Source organism: Abramis brama (genome assembly GCF_963993115.1).
Source record: "Abramis brama genome assembly, chromosome: 4".
Lineage (NCBI taxonomy): Eukaryota > Metazoa > Chordata > Actinopteri > Cypriniformes > Leuciscidae > Abramis > Abramis brama.
Genome location: NC_139966.1, coordinates 11,019,978 through 11,037,663, shown reverse-complemented (window position 1 = coordinate 11,037,663; position 17,686 = coordinate 11,019,978). Strand labels below are relative to the sequence as shown.

The 17,686-nt window shown below is 37.4% G+C and overlaps 1 protein-coding gene across 1 annotated transcript in view; it reads right to left on the bottom strand.

Moving 5' to 3' along the window:
• The window catches only part of LOC311081700 (NLR family CARD domain-containing protein 3-like), a 50,421-nt gene that overhangs the window by 20,225 nt on the left and 12,510 nt on the right, over nucleotides 1-17,686 (bottom strand). The window contains exons 2-5 of the mRNA XM_084112328.1: nucleotides 2,566-2,649; nucleotides 2,366-2,491; nucleotides 2,028-2,072; nucleotides 119-1,934 (exon numbers count right to left, since the gene is read on the bottom strand). Of these exons, the coding sequence (XP_083968454.1) occupies nucleotides 119-1,934; nucleotides 2,028-2,072; nucleotides 2,366-2,491; nucleotides 2,566-2,629 (2,051 nt within the window). The 5' untranslated portion in view covers nucleotides 2,630-2,649. The remainder of the gene's footprint in view (nucleotides 1-118; nucleotides 1,935-2,027; nucleotides 2,073-2,365; nucleotides 2,492-2,565; nucleotides 2,650-17,686) is intronic.

Sequence of the window (17,686 nt, the reverse complement as noted above, 5' to 3'; positions counted from 1 at the left end):
CACACATTACTTTTATTCATTTTTCTGAACATTTTAGGCCATCAAGTCACCCATTTAAAATGAAGGCAATTACAAAAGACTAATAGTATTTATAAATTAATGTAAAGGAGACTCTTACAGTGCTCTTCTGGTGTTTCTGATCACCGGCAGAAATCTCATCAGTGCTTGATCAGATCTTCTGTATTTCTGCAGTTCAAACTTCTCTTGAGTCTCTTCTGACATCAGGAGCACAAACACCAGACCAGACCATTGAGCAGAGGAGAGATTCTGTGCTGAAAGTTTTCCTGAGCTCAGATTCTTCTGGATTTCCTCCACAAAGTCATCTTTCAGTTCACTCAGACAGTGGAAGAGATTGATGGTTCTTTCCACTGATTTCTCTGTCTCTATTGTCTGTTTGATATAGTCAACAATGTCTTTAACATTCTGTGTTTTCAGTTTCAGTTTTGGCAGTAGTCCCTTCAGGTCACTCTGATTGGACTCCAGTGAGAGACCCAGGAGGAACCGAAGGAAAAGGTCCAGGTGTCCGTTCTCACTCTGTAAAGCCTTGTTGACTGCAGCCTTATGAAGCTGAAACAGTGGCTTTTTGGACAGTTTCCATGCCAGTTTTTCTCTCCAGGATTGAAGAAATGAGTTTGTTTTCTTGTCTTTGCCAATTATAAACACATAAAGAGCAGCAAGGAATTCCTGTACACTGAGATGTACGAAGCTGTAAACGTTTCTTGCTGCTACCTTTTCCTCCTGAAACATTCGAGTGCATAACCCAGAGTACAACGACCCTTTTCTGACATCTAGTCCACATTTCTCAAGATCTTCTTTGTAGAAAATCAGGTTTCCTTTCTCCAGCTGTTGAAAGGCTAGTTTCCCAAGCTTCAGAATAATCTGATCAAAAGACACTGGGTTGGCTTTAGGTTCAGAGTCATCACAGTATTTTTCTTCCATCTGTTTCTTCTGAGAAATTAAGAAGCTTGTGTACATCCCTGTGAGAGTTGTGGGAGTTTTGGCATTGCTCTCTCGAGCCAGTAGAGGCTGAAGAACAATGAGAGAGATCCAGCAGAAGACGGGGATGTGGCACATGATGTACAGACTCCTGGATTTCTTGATGTGACTGATGAGGTTTCCAGCAACCTCAGGACTGCTGTTATTTTTGAAGTATTGCTCTTTCTGCTCATCGTTAAATCCTCGCACCTCTGTCACTTGATCAATGTAGTCACGGGGTATCAGACTGGCTGCTGCTGGTCTGGATGTGATCCAGATGAGCGCAGAGGAAACCAGATGTGTCTTGATAAGGTTTATTATTATCTTACTCACTGTTGTTTTTTCATTTACATTTGTAAATGTATCATCTTCTTTAAAGTTCAAAGTAAAGCGACATTCATCCAGCCCATCAAAGATGAACATAACTTTACCATCACCTTCAGGAAGAGAGGGCAATTCTTCAGGACTACTAAAGAAGTATTTGTTGAGCAGTCCCATGAGACTGCACTCTCCTTTAATCAAATTCAGTCTACGGAATGGAAGTGGAAATATGAAGACTATATCCTGATTTTCTGTTCCTTTAGCCCAGTCAAAGATGAATTTATTGACAGAGACAGTTTTTCCCACTCCTGCGATCCCCGTTGTCGGCACTTTTCTGTTTCGTCGACCTGTGTCACACTGGACTTTAAACATGTCATTACACACGATTGGCTTCTCCTTGGCAGTCAGTCGGTTGTGATTTGATTCGATCTGTATCACTTCATGGTCGTTCACTCTTCCTCCAGTCTCATTCTCCACCACATATAAATCAGTGTAAACATCGCTCAGGTATTTCTTATGACCCGTCTCTGAATTACCAACCAATATCTTCTCGTAGTCCTGTTTTAATTTGTTCTTCAGTCTGCGGCTGATCTCTGTGTAATCATGAAGAGTAGCTTCTCTATCGTCTGCAGTTGAGCCTTTAAGAAATAGGGAAAAAGACAGCAAAGACTAAATTATCAATTTTTTCATAAAGTCTGAAGACCTCTATAATGAAGAAATGATGGTTGCACCTTGTTGTTTCTCTAGTGTCTCCGTCACTGAGGTTTTTTGTGGCTCTGTAAGGAAAGAGAAAATGAGTAAATTTATACAAAGGAAAGAGACAATAGACACAATTACACAGAAGAATAAAGTGACAAGTACCTAAAGCATTTCTGAACAATATGGCTACACACTAAACTTCCTTAAGAATAGGATTCACAACTACTGAGCATTATTTCATATATGATTGTTCATAAGCAGTCTGTCTCAGAAAGCAGTTATTGTGTCTTTTTAAACATTACAGTTTATTATATTATATTTTTATTATATGAATTATATTATAGTCATTATTATATATAAACTATATTACCATTTCCTGCAGTGTTTAAGCTGTAGTTGATGGTCACTGGGCCTGTGATGGTGTTTCCAGTGAGTACAGGAGCATTTACAGTTGCTCCTGTTTCAGCTTTCACATCAACACTGCTGCTCATCTGCCCTAGAGAGATTAATTACATCGCTTAAATCACAACTTTAACATTTCTGATATTATTTTTCTTTTATCACTATTACCTTCTTTCAGTTTTTTGTTTTCAGGCTCATCTACTGTGTCATCGTGCTGTTCAACAAAAGCCATTGTCCTTTACTGACTTACAGCTGTTGGACAAAAACACAAATGTCTATAATGAATCATATGTTATCAGACACTTTCCAAAAATACAAAAAAAGAGCAGAGTATAAGTGCTGTCAATCGATTTAAAAATAAACTAATTTGTTTAAAACATTTCTTTGTCATTTTTTGGTATTTGCGATAAACAGTAAAGTTTTTAATATATTTTTATATTGTAATACTTTCAAATTAAATCTCAAAAATAATGTAGAAACAACAAAGACATAAATATTTGTACAGATATTGCTGTAGCTGGCCAACAACGACCCGTTCGAGGACCTTAGCCAGAACAGGTAGATTGGCAATAGGCCTATAGGTTGATAAATCTTCAGGATCGAGCTGGATGGCGCCTTGCATGGCTGACACCGCCGTCGGTGTATGAATGAGTGAGTGAATGGGTGAATGTGAGGCTATGTAAAGCGCTTTGGTGGCCATAGGTCTGTGAAAGCGCTATATAAATGCAGTCCATTTACCATATTGCTGTAGCAGGCCAACAACAACCCGTTCGAGGACCTTAGCCAGAAAACGTAGATTGGCAATAGGCCTATATGTAGATAAATCTTCAGGATCAGAGCCAGGCTTTTTAAGAACTGGTGTAATAGCGGCTGTCTTAAGGGCCAAAGGGACATGCCCAGCAGCTAAGGTATTGTTAATAATTACAGTAATAGCAGGACATAAGCATGTGAAGTACATGTTTAGAACCTCAGTAGGCAAAGGGTCAAAGAGCATGTGAAAGAGCTCATAGACATGATTCATTTCAAAGTATTATCTATGCTGACAGTAGTAAAACTAGACGAGGAAGTGGAAAGTGAATTTTTAAAATGAGACTCAGTAGACAACCAAGACGAGCCCGTTAATCTGTTTAACTGTTAATGCGTTATTGTTGCATTCACTTGCACTAAATTACAATTCTCTTCACACACAGTATGAGTTGCAGTCAAACAGGTTTTTCATAGGGTTAATCTATATTTATACCGAGAACACTATGCAGTGATATTTTTATTTGATTACTGTCTGTGCTTGAAAATCTAATTTAGACCTACTTGAAAAACCTGAAAAGAACTGTTTATTTCATTTGTATATGTTTGCTCTGTTGTATTTATTTGTGCTATTGCTCGTAACTGTATTATTTGTTATTATTTTATTACTGTCTTTAACAATATTTAGAATTTATACGATTTAGTAGGCTAGTAGTTTTTGGCGTCATAACCTTATCTATTAAGGTTACATGGATCAAAAACAACTTAAACAATAACTAGACCTATTTTATTTTTATATTTATTACTTGGTGGGGCCAGTGTACATTTTGGCAGGGCAAGTACAAATTTAAACCCCTGGCCCGATGGGCCAGTAGAAAAATCCTTAGCGCTGAGCCCTGATTTTACACATCTCTTGCTACATCATCTGTGAACAAATTTGACTGGATTATAATAACTCAGCAATTATAATCCTCTGTTAAATCTGTCCTCGATATTTCCATGTTGTTTTGGTTGGGTTTAATGATAATACAAGAGTCCTAAACCCCAGATAGAGGACAAAAACATGACAGACTCGAGCCCTAAACAAGTGAGCATACACTTTTGATAAGCAATTTTGAGAACACTAAGGAAAGATCACATTCTTTTCACCTGTTTGCACACTTTAAACACACGTTTGCACTGCATGTTTGGTTTACCTGTTTACACGTTCATTGTGTTCATTCGACACCGTTTTTTCTTAAGATAAATACACGTCAAAAACGTGCATTTTCAGGGACTTCAAAGCGCACGTCCAGAACGTGCATTTTTTGTAGCAAATCACGTCGAGCATTTTGCTGTCAAATCGCACGCTTTTGATGGGTCAGTGTGCAATCTTCAGTCTTCAGTGTGCAATCTTCAGTCAATCTTCAGTGTACACCCAACCAGGTGTATATGAATACTTAGGCTTGCCATAACTTCTGTTTCATGCTTGAACAAACAATAACACACAGAATTATGCCAAAATGCCAGTTTTGTCAAGTATTTTCATAAGAGCAGTCTTAAATGCGTTAAATAACGTCTCGAATGAACTTAAAGAGTTATGAGAAAATATGATGCGCGTCAAATCCGTGTCATATGTGGCAGCAGCTCTTAAAGTGACAGCAGCCTAATAAACCCGTTGATGCGATGTCATTGATGTTAATCAAAGAACAAAGGTAACAGAGATTGTTGTAGCAGAGAAAATAATAGCTTTAATAAGGATTAATTTATATTTCATTTATGATTTATGCAGTGAAGACTATAAAGTGTTTGATAACTTTATTCAATTTCTGTATATTTCCTGTTAGACAGGTAGGAAGGCCACAGGTAAATGTGACATTTATTATAATGGGTTTATGTGAAGATTGTTTTAAGTTCACTTACATTAAAAGTTGATATTTTATTTAAAGCCTAACAAATGTTGAAATCAATAGCTTTTAGAGATGAATGTCTATAATTAATGTTAAAAAATCATTTATCATAGAGACACATCAGTAGCTGGATTATTATCAGTGATACTGGCCTTGATTTATAAAAAGATGCCATTAAACAAATATTTAAAATGTCTTAAAGTTGTTTCTACATTAATTTGGAGAGTAACTGTGAAATGATTGCACTATAAAAATATTAAAAACTCCAAAGTTTTTAAACGTGATTAATTCGTTATTTTTTTAATCCGTTAAAAGCAATATTAAAAATATTATATTAATCATATCATATAATTAAAATATCATATTTATTGTTACTACTGTAAAGCTATTTTAAATTAACGTGGGATCTCATTCAATGCTTTCAGAATATTTACTTTTTTAAATTTAGTTTAGTTTTTTTAAATGAAAGTTTTAATGAATATATTGAACAAAAATGAATTCATTTATTTATTAAAACATTATTTTAGCTAAAACATGGTTGAATATTTAAAAAAAGAGATGACTGGAGCATCAGGGATGAGACGAGGGGGACATGTCAGACCTTTGCCATTGTTCCAGGCCACGCCATTGAGACCGAGTCTTTGCTGGAGGCTGCTGATCTTTGTTTCAAAGCTTTATTTTGTTTTTCATGTTAAATAAACAAAGCAGTGTTTCTCCGCCTGGGAGTTTCTCCAGCATGCCGTCTATCACATTAATGGAAAAGAGTCCTCTGTAAAATTTGAGGACAACAGTTGTTTCAGGCCCACTTGATATTGCCCACTTGTCGCATTTTAAATGTTTGTTGCTGTTCTTAATAAATCATCACATTTTAATAAATGAAATCATAATCGTATAAGAGTTCAAATGAGCTGCTTAATGACTTTTAAAAATGCATTGTGTAATATTTAGGAGGATCTGTTGTTGACAGAAATGCAATATCATATACATAACTATGTTTTCAGTGGTATATAAAGACCTTACTTAATGAACCTTTATGTTTTTATTATCTTAGAATGAGTATACATTGTATAATTGTAATAAGTGTACAAAAAAGAAGTATTAAAGAAATGTATTAAAAATGTATTTAAAAAAAAAACAATTAAATGAGATTGAAATCACATATACAGTGGCCTCTCTGGTTTATTGTATTACAGAAGGCAAGGCAAGGCAAGTTTATTTATATAGCACATTTCATACACAATGGCAATTCAAAGTGCTTTACATAGAAGAAATTAAAATAATAAAAAGAAATAAGAATAATTAAAGCACAGTACAGTACAAACAGTCGGACGAACAGTGGCACAGTGCTCATTCAGTAAATGCATAGCTAAACAGAAGTGTTTTGAGTCTGGATCTGAATGTGACTACAGTAGGAGCACATCTGATCTCCTCTGGAAGCTGGTTCCAGCATAATAGCTAAAAGCAGACTCGCCATGCTTTGAGTGAACCCTTGGTATTTCTAGCTGATATGATCCTAATGATCTGAGTGATCTGTTGGGTTTATATTCAGTGAGCATATCTCAATGTATTGAGGTCCTAGGCCATTGAATGATTTATATACCAGTAATAATACTTTAAAATCAATCCTAAATCTAACTGGGAGCCAGTGTAAAGACCTGAGGACTGGTGTGATATGATCATATTTTCTGGTTCTGCTAAGAATCCTGGCGGCAGCGTTCTGTATGAGCTGCAACTGTCTTATGGTCTTTTTGGGAAGGCCAGTGAGGAGTCCATTACAGTAATCCACCCTGCTGGTGATGAAAGCATGCACAAGTTTCTCTAAGTCTTGTCTGGAAACAAAGCATCTAATTCTTGCAATATTTTTCAGATGATAGTATGCTGATTTAGTTATTGCTTTGACATGACTACTGAAACTAGGGTCTGACTCTAGTGTCACACCAAGATTCCTGACTTGATGTTTAGTTGTTTGACCCCTAGAGTGAAGGTATGCGTTCACCTTGAGAACTTCATCTTTGTTTCCAAACACAATGACTTCAGTTTTGTCTTTGTTTAACTGAAGAAAGTTTTGACACATCCAACTGTTGACTTCATCAATGCATCGGCACAGGGAGTCAATGGGGCTGTAGTCGTTAGGCGATAGGGCTAAGTAGAGCTGTGTGTCGTCTGCATAGCTGTGGTAAGAGATTTGGTTCTCTCTCATTATTTGGCTCATTGGGAGCATATACAGGTTGAACAGGAGTGGCGCAAGAATTGAGCCTTGAGGGACTCCGCATGTCATGGATGTCCACTCAGACTTATGGTCTCCTATACTCACATAATAACCTCTCCCATCTAAGTATGACCTGAACCATTTTAGGACTATCCCAGAAAGCCCTACCCAGTTTTCCAGCCTGTCAAGAAGTATGTTATGATCGACAGTGTCAAATGCAGCACTGATGTCGAGTAGTACCAGCACTGATAATTTGCCTGAATCAGTATTTAAGCGAATATCGTTTATTATCCAGAGACAATAATTATTTTACATTCGTAATATAACGAATATTTGTTACTAATTTTAATATGGCAATGAGACAGGAAATAACCCATCACATGAGTAAGTCTTAACCCAGCAAGAGGGTTAATTTCACCCACTGGTTTGGTCAAATGAATGACCCAGAAATATGGGTTAAATGGTAAAACCCAGCGCATGTTCTGTCCAATAGTGACCCAGCGGTTATTTAGAGTGTGTGTTATTTTTTAACCCTGCAGTTTTTAAAGTGTGTGTTTAAGCAACTTTCAATGCAAACCGTAACCCGTTTCGACCTAAACTGCCAGTGTAAAAATGCCTTATGTCCTTATGTCTTTCATAGAATGATTAAATGTAAGCAAACTTTCATGATCATGATCAAAACATACTCTGAAAAGCTTGTGTGATCAGGCCGTACTCTTCCTTCTACATGCTCTTCAACAGAACAGACGTTGGATGAAAGCCTTACGACAGTCGAGTGTCTCACAAAATAAACCAATGTACAAGAGTCTGATGAGTTCAAGTTCAAGTTCAAGTTCATTTTATTTGTATAGCACATATACAACAGCCAATAGGCTGACCAAAGTGCTTTACAGATGATACCACATACACAGAAAACCAGACCAAGCAAAATTTAATATAACCCAATTTAAAAAACAAAATAAAATAAAATAATCACAGTAGTCAATATCACAGTAGTCAATACACTAAGGAAAACAAATACGTTTTTAGCAGGGACTTAAAAACAGACAGTGAAGGGGCCATTCTGATCTCTAGAGGCAGGGCATTCCAAAGTCGGGGCCCTGCCACTGCAAATGCGCGTTCGCCGCTACGCTTAAGCCTAACGTGAGGGACTACCAACAAAGCCTGGTCACGGGATCGTAGGCTTCTGGATGGAGTGTAGAGATGAAGAAGTTCAGAGAGGTAGACAGGGGCTAGGTTGTGCAGGGATTTGAATACAAAGAGTAAAATTTTAAAGTCTATTCTCTGACAAACCGGCAGCCAGTGTAAGGATTTAAGAACCGGGGTGATGTGTTCATGTTTTGACGTTCTGCAGTGAGGACCATCTCTTTCGTTCACCCATAGAGGAAATCACTCCAAGCTCCGAGCATCACTTTGAGCACAGAGTAAGTCATGATCTCCTGTTTTAATATTACAACAAATTCACAACTTGTTTGATACAAATAGTGACAACTTGACTGCTGTTAGATGATGTTTCCCAGATAATTAGCATCAGTTTTTCATGAGTGTCTGTAACTTAGCCAACAGTTTTACAGCCTGTTCACTGACAACACCTGCTCAGAACAAGTAGTCTAGGCATAGTCATATTTTCGTTATCACACAATGACTGACATATTGTCACATTATAAACATCTCTCTCTCCAAATAAGCTTAATAATTTTATTAGCACTAAATAAATGAAAGTGTATTGCATAATGGATATTATAGGTCACTTTTAAAATCATGTCTTTTATAATTATATCCTGGCCATGGATGCATTAATCATTGCATCTGTCTTTCTCTTTCAAAGATGTCCGGTAAAAAACAATTAAGCGTCCTCTCATTCGCCCTTAGAGGAGAGTGTCCTAAAAAGGCCAGCTTAGAGGATGCTGCTGGCCCAGAGAAGGTGGTGAAAAGGCTAGACCCATTAGAGGAGGAGACAGAGGAAGAGACAGTGCAGGTGGAAGGCAACAAGTCCAAAAAGGCAACAAACACTTACAATAACACCAACAACACCAGTCATAATCTCTCTCTCTCTCTCTCTCTCTCTCTCTCTCTCTCTCTCTCTCTCTCTCTCTCTCTCACACACACACACATACACACGGAAATTGAATAAATACTTTGGATTTGGTATATGAGCAATTATTAATAACAACAACAAAAACACTCGCGACCTGTACAACTTGACCCCCTGACGGGTGTCACTCTTGTCTGTCATCAAAACTTGAGAGCCCTGAACTATAATGTTAATGAGAATAATTTCAGTAGTGACATACACTGCTCGTGAACAGCAGTTTGTTGTGCCAGGAATAATCAGTCACATTATAGACACATCTGTAAGCATTTGATTTTGTCAATGGTTCAAAATTCAGCATTTAGCACAAGTTTCATCCTGTAATTTCCGAAAGTCATTGTGAAAATCTATTTCTTTACCACCTCATATTCTCTGTTTTTAATTTTTCCCTTTTACGCTTTTGCCATTTGTTGTCTCAACATTAAGGCAGTCTATGCTCTAGTACTGTTACTCTAAACGAGTTATCTGACAGGTTTATCATTTTGATACTAGAATTAGTTGATTTCTTCGATGGTGCATCATACTACGGTAGTTAAGCAGTGAGTAATGTTGTTGTAGAGGAAACATAGTTTAGATTGTTGAATGGCAGGGTTGTCCATCACCAAATTACACAAACATCTCATTAAAATGTCTACAAAACTATAAAACTGATCCGAGATCAGGTAAAAACTCTAAACACTGGTTCACTGAGATCGTCCACCATCAGCGAACCATTGAAATTTCGAAACATTTGGGACGTAACAAAGTCTTGTTTACCGAAATCACGTGATTTTGGCAGTTTGATGCATGCTCCTGACCCCTGGTTTGAAACAAATTATTCAAAAAAAGTTTCAAAGCTTCTCAAAGCAGTGCTTCGAAACCGCCCATCACTAGTGAAGACATAATTTTTATTGAACACAAGATGCAAAGAGAGCTACTGGAGTATAAAGTCAGTATCTCTGTGCTCTTTGTGTGAGGATCACATGCCAAGGCCATGGAGAGGAGTGAGAGGAATTAGTTTTAACCACAAAGGAATGTGAATGCAATCTAGCATAGTTTCCACCATAGACTGTAAAAAAATATGGACGTATTGTCCGTGACATCACCCGTAGGTTTCTGAAGACCATTTTTGAAGCCTAAAGTGGGCGGAGCCGGCCGTCGCCATCTTGGCCTTGCGTGAGTGGAGCTGAGGAGCCTGAATCTAATTCAAGCCCACCTAGCTCGACGTGATCAAGTTAGCTCAGGCTGGGGAGGTAATGCTATAACATTATGCTACTGACAGTACCAAGTCTGCGACGGCACAGGGCCTCGCGCTAAAGTGACAGTTGATGATGTAAAGCCAATTAAAAGTTCCTATTTTTGCCCTTCGAAATACTATAATAGTTAAAAGACATGGCTACAAGTGAGACTGTGTATCGTGATTCTGTACTATTCTGCTAGTTGAAAATGTATAATGCAGTAACTTAATATTACTCTGAGAGAGTGTGTGTGACAGTGATTTATGTGCATACATGTCAGTCACTCTTTTTTATAGTCTATGGTCCGTCAGCGCGGCATCGCTCGTCAAGTTCGTAGAGAGCTTATTCAGTCCATTTTAAATTCTGATTTTGGCCATCTCTCAAATGGGTTAAACCATAGATATATTTAGGGCTGCAGCTATCGATTCTTTTTGTAATCGATTAATCTAGGACTTAATCGATCGATTAATCGAGTAATCGGATGCAATTTTTTGTGTGTTTTTAAACAACCAAAACAAATAATGCACAACGAAAATGAGGTATTTATTCCAACTCCAACATTTGTCTCCAAAACTAAGCCTATTTATTGCAATCTTTACCCATTTAGTGTTTATAAGTGCCAGTGCCAACAATTATATAACAATACAGTTAAGTCAACTTACTGTAAAACATGTATAACATGTAAAACTATGAATACAAACTTAAATAGTAAAGGCCATTTGGCCTTAGTTTTTGTCTTCTTAATACAACATTACAAAAAAAAGGATTGCACCTTCTGCAAATTACCCATCGGAGAGCAAAAATAAATGAAATGAATATAAAATATCAAGCCGAACAGGTACACAATGTATACAATTTATAAAAAAAATAAGTGTAGCTTTGAAAAGGGTAATGTTTTATTGCAAATATGCATTTTGTTAAATAGAAAAAAAACTGCATTTTGTTTTTCACTTAGGATAGTTGAAGTATATTAGCACGTTTTGTAGTATTATATTTTTTTGTTAATTGAAAATGTTCTATGCTCAATTACTTTGGTAGCCGATTATGTCTTCCCCAAAAGTACGAGTGGATTTGGAGAAGCAGGCTGGGGAGTTTCATTTTTTGTTGTTGTCTGTAACTATTTGGCAGACGTGACATAGCATACAAACAAGGTCTTGCATAGACTGCAATAAAATATTTGTTCCTCCATCACTTCCCGGTGTATACAGTAATGCATGCTGAAATTATTGTTGTAAATATTGTTTAAGCATATGTGATGCATTGCCGCAATTGGTCTGACTGGCGCGTGAGAGAGACGAAGGTGCGTGTGTGTGTGTGTGTGTGTGTGAAGGGGTTCTTTTTTAAGGCTATACTCACTTCCAATTGAAGTGAATACATTTACTACTTAAAAACATCAAAGCTAAACATCATATCTAGTCAACCCGCATCACGACATCACTACAAATACAGTATAGGATTAAAATCAGCGAACATCAATGTATAGGCTTAGGCACGGGCGGAAATATTGGCGCTGGATAAAAAAAAAAAAAAATGCGGGGGACAGAATCGTTACCTTGTTTCAGCGACGCTGAAAGGAAGCGTTCCCAAACTTCAGACATTCTCTGTCGTTTATGGACATCTTTACTCTCCGCCATCGCGCCAACTAAATTCAAAATGTATCACGCGCTATGGTGTGCTTCCTGAACACTGAACAACGGTCCGTGTGAAATCAGATCCCTGCGCGTATAGTGCGCGTCAGAGGAATTTAACGAGGCTTCGAGGCAGAGTTTTTGCCTCGAGGAATTTTTGTAATCGAGTAAATCGAGTAACTCGATGAATCGTTGCAGCCCTAGATATATTGCCTATGAAGTTCAAGTAAATGCGCTAGAAAATCCACGCTCATTTAAGGATGTGCATTTATAGCACGGACGGAGAAAGCGCCGACACCTGCAGGATTTCATCTGACGGTACATAAACATATTATAATCTATATCTGTTTCGTGAGAGCAGAACGAACGAGCCTTTATTGACGTTTTTAAATCTGAAAACTCCAAAAAGCAACGAAATAGTCAGACATCCATTAGTGCATGTTCACAGAGGAAAACAACTGAAATACAGCGCTGGTTGTTCTCTCGAACGATACTCGACGACAACAACGGAATCCTAAGCCGTGGGCGAAGTAATGGGTGTATTAAATTGTATGAAATAATCCCGGGAAAAAGCACAAAACACTGCAGAGATGGCAAGTTCAGCAGCTAAAATTTGCTGAGGTGAAGTGACGGCTAGTAACAGCAGACAAACGGCTAGCATTGACATCAGTGGCAATCCACCTGTCACTCAAGTGGCCACACCCTTAATTATGCAGAACTTTAAATATTAATCAACTAAACGGATGAGTTATAAAAAAATTCACCCCCCTCACAGTTGTTATGAGGGGCAAAATTAGCTGTATAGACCAAAGCCACATAAAGAACCAGGCTGTAAACATGTTTTTTTCTGCTGTAAAGTTGGTAATTTTAACATGGGGGAGATACAGATTTGACTCACTTGTGCAGCCAGCCTCAAATGGCCAGTCAATGAATTCCATTTTAACTCACTTCCGTGTTGGTTTCAAGAGAGAGACAGGGAGGTTGCCGCTTGGTTTCCACTGATGCATATGTTGACTGAAGTATTCTCTTTAAGGAATGAGGATTGTGTATCATGAGATATACATTCAATTTTAAACATGAACACATGTATCTCTACCTTGTAAGGATAATGTAAGTTCCTTTGGTCAGCATATAAATGCTTAGCTTTTGTGTACTGACTCAGAGAAGGTTGGGATTGGGAATGAATATAAATAATAAACTAGAATGTGCATTTCCTGAAGAAAATATGAGTGGTGCTTGCAGTGGCAAAACTCGCCACTCGGTGGCTAGGGTGCAGTTAGCTAGTTTTTTTAGCAAGATGCTAACAAAATGAATATGTTGCTAGCATGATTAACATGTTGTTAACATGATTAATATGTCGCTAGCATCATGTTAGCATTATTAACATGTTGCTAGCATGATGGTAACATGTTTTAGCAAGATGCTAACATAATTAGCATGTTACTAGCATGATGGTAGCATGTTTTAACAAGATGCTAGCATAATTAGCATGTTACTAGCATGATTAGCATGTTGCTAGCATTATGCTATTGTGATTAGCATGTTACTAGCATTATGGTAGCACGATGCTAACATGATTATCATAGTTTACCATGATTTCATTTTGCAGAGATATAGGTCTTGCTAAACGGTTGCTAGGATACTCTGTTTGGTTACTATGTAGTTGCTTGGGAGCTGCTAATGATGAAACTCCAAAGGCTGCTTGTCACTATGAATAATATAAACCAACCGCCATGCCTTTGCACAACAAAAGTGAGGAGCCACTCAACTCTGTACTATTACTAGGGCTGAAACGATTCATCGAGTTACTCGACTAACTCGATTACAAAAATTCCTCGAGGCAAAAACTCTGCCTCGAAGCCTCGTTAAATTCCTATGACACGCACTATACGCGCAGGGATCTGTTTCACACGGACCGTTGTTCAGTGTTCAGGAAGCACACCATAGCGAGTGATACATTTTGAATTTAGATGTCCATAAACGGCAGAGAATGTCTAAAGTTTGGGATCGCTTCCTTTCAGCGTCGCTGAAACAAGGTAACGATTCTGTCCCAGCGCCAATATTTCCGCCCGTGCCGAAGCCTATACATTGATGTTCGCTGATTTTAATCCCATTCTGTATTTGTAGTGATGTCGTGATGCAGGTTGACTAGATATGATGTTTAGCTTCGATGTTTTTAAGTAGTAAACGTATTCACGTTAAATTGCAAGAGAGTATAGCCTAAAAAAAGAAACCCTTCACACACACACACGCACGCACCCTCGTCTCTCTCACGCGCCAGTCAGACCAATTGCGGCAATGCATCACATATGCTTACATTTTTATGTAGTCACGCAACAATAATGTCAGCATGCATTCACTGTAGGCCTATACACTGGGACGTGATGGAGGAACAATATATTGTTTGTAGGCTATGTCACATCTGCCAAATAGTTACAGACAACAACAAAAAATGAAACTCCCCAGCCTGCTTCTCCAAATCCACTCGTACTTTTGGGGAAAACATTATAAACTAGCCTAAGTTAAAAACAAAATGCTGTTCTTTTTCTCTTTAACAAAATGCATATTTGCAATAAAACATTCCCCTTTTCAAAGCTACACTTATTTTTTTTATATAAATTGTTTACATTGTGTACCTGTTGGGCTTGATATTTTATATTCATTTCATTTATTTTTGTTCTCCGGTGGCTAATTTGCAGAATAAGGTGCAATCCTTTTTTTGTAATGTTGTATTAAGAAGACAAAACTAAGGCCAAATGGCCTTTACTATTTAAGTTTGTATTCATAGTTTTACATGTTATTCATGTTTTACAGTAAGTTGACTTAACTGTATTGTTATATAATTGGCACTGGCACTTATAAACACTAAATGGGTAAAGATTGCAATAAATAGGCTTAGTTTTGGAGCCAAATGGTGGAGTTGGAATAAATACCTCATTTTCGTTATGCATTATTTGTTTTGGTTGTTTAAAAACACACAATTTTTTTTTATCCGATTACCCGATTAATCGATCGATTGAGTGCTAGATTAATCGATTACAAAAAGAATCGATAGCTGCAGCCCTAATTATTACTTATAAAAAATCTTGAGTCTCACCTTATTTTTCAAAACTTTTGCGAGTTCGGACAAACACTTCCTGTTTAATCAGTGTTTCAGAGCTCCGTACATTAACAATGGAGCGGTTCATAGAGTTTTATTTTGAACTTGGACTTAAGTATAAAGAAATACGGACAGTGCTTAGTTCAAGGAGTTCAGTAAAGTTATTCACAGATCAGAACTTCCCAGATCAATAAATCATGAGCTAAACGTTGTTAAAACTCAAATGACTCCTATTTCCAATCCGTATATGACGAGCTACAACCTCATTTTCCTCAAAACAAGCCTTATAATATAAATCGATCTCCGTGAGACCGTCTGCAAAGTGCAAAACCCAAAAAGCGCTACTACAAATATTAGTCATTAACTTCAATGTTACACACTGTAGTGTCACCAAATTCAGTTTACACATCAGTGGTTTGTGGCAAGATCCATTTCCATTTATTGAGACGTCCTTCAACTTTTTCTAAAACATTGTCCCAATTTTTACACACAAAAGTATCATCTCCAAGATAAACACCAAGTTATTTAAACCCACCCTTGTTCCAAATTAACCCAGCAGGTAAAACAAGTTTTCTACTCATCACTGATTGTTACAGCTTCACTTTTCCCCCAGTTAATTTTAGCAGAGGACAATACACCAAAAACATTAATATTTTCTACAAGGGTGTCAATATCTTCTTGTTTTTTGACAATGACAACAACATCATCGGCATAAGCAGATCATTTAAAAACTGTTTCACATCTAGGAAGGTTTACACCGAAAAGAGATTGGCTTAATTTGCGCAGAAGAGGCTCTATGGCCAAGGAGTACAGCCAGGCTTGGGAGGGTTACTTTAAAAATGTATTCCATTACAGTTACAAATTACTTCATGAAAAAAGTATTCAGTAACGTAATCCAAGTACCACAATATGAAAGTAATGTAATCGGATTACTTTTGGATTACTTCAAGGTCACATATATAAATAAAAGTCAAGCAAGAAGAAATATATATTTTTTAAAAACCTTTTATTTATCAAGAATTTGGTCCGGTGTAAAATATTTGCAAAATATAAACTATTTAAGAAAATGTCATATAGCTGTAAGTAACTATGTTGTAGCTAAAAACCTATTGAAACTAAGCAATCATGTCTCATTTCCACAACTTGGGAACACACAGCCCTGAATATTTATGTAAAGGGCTATACAGACATCTAGTGGCTACTGTATGGTATTACAGATTATTTTTGTTTTATTTTTAACTAACATGTACAAGGAAAAAACAAAAAACACAACATTTTAAATTTCGACACAATCTAAATATTAGTTTATTTTAAAATAGGCCTACATGTTGACTAAAGCCGTGATCTTTCTTAATTTGCCTGACTGACCTTGGGGCGTTGGCAGTGGGAGTTCCCCTACGTTAACGTACCAAACATTAGACAGCGAACATCCCGTTAAGTGAGAAGAAATTAAGAAAGGACATTTTGGTACAACCATGTTGTTTGCATTTTCTTCTTTGAAAACAAAATATCAGCGGAATTTCTATGAATTGAAAGCGTTTTTGTCCCGCGGGCAACGTTTCTACTGGCAGCAGTGATTCATTCAGCGTCTGAGGAGATTGTAGACAGCTGTTATTTGCGCATGCCCCAGCGGGTGCGTCATTACTGGCAACAGAACTAGGAACTACTGTATAATCAAGCAGCGCTTAATATAGAGCTATTATGCCAAAATACTGATTTATTAAGTTTTAAATTAAACCATTGTAATCCTGAAAGTATTCCTCCTTTTTTCAAAATGTAACTATAATCTGATTACTATGTTTTTTGACGTAACTGTAACGAATTACAGTTACTGGATTTTTGTATCCTGATTACATAATGCCGTTACATGTATTCCGTTACTCCCCAACCCTGAGTACAGCATACCAGATAATGAACATCCTTGTCTGACCTCTCATGAACTTTAATGTCCGGGACGCAAGATTCGATCGTTTCATCTCGTATAGTGTGTCATAGTTGGCGACAACCTACGTCGCATCTGCGATGCTTCACGAAATCACGACAAAAAGACTAGCATGTTTAATTTTTTTTTCGGTCCTCCGCGACGGGTTCCGTCAAGATAAGTGAGTGAGTATGTGAGCGAGAGTTAGTGTGCGCGAGAGTTAGTGTGCGCGAGAGCGGGCGACAGTGAGTGTGTATGTGTGCGAGTGACTGTTTGCGAGTGAATGTGTTAGGGCTGGGCGATATATCGATATAAAAAATATATCGATATATTTTTGAAATGCGATATGGAATTAGACCATATCGCATATATCGATATAGTTCAAATTAGAGCCCGACCGATATGGATTTTTGGGCGCCGATGCCGATACCGATAAAAAAAAGCCAGATACCGATATATTGGCCGATATTATTTGTGTGTATATTATAA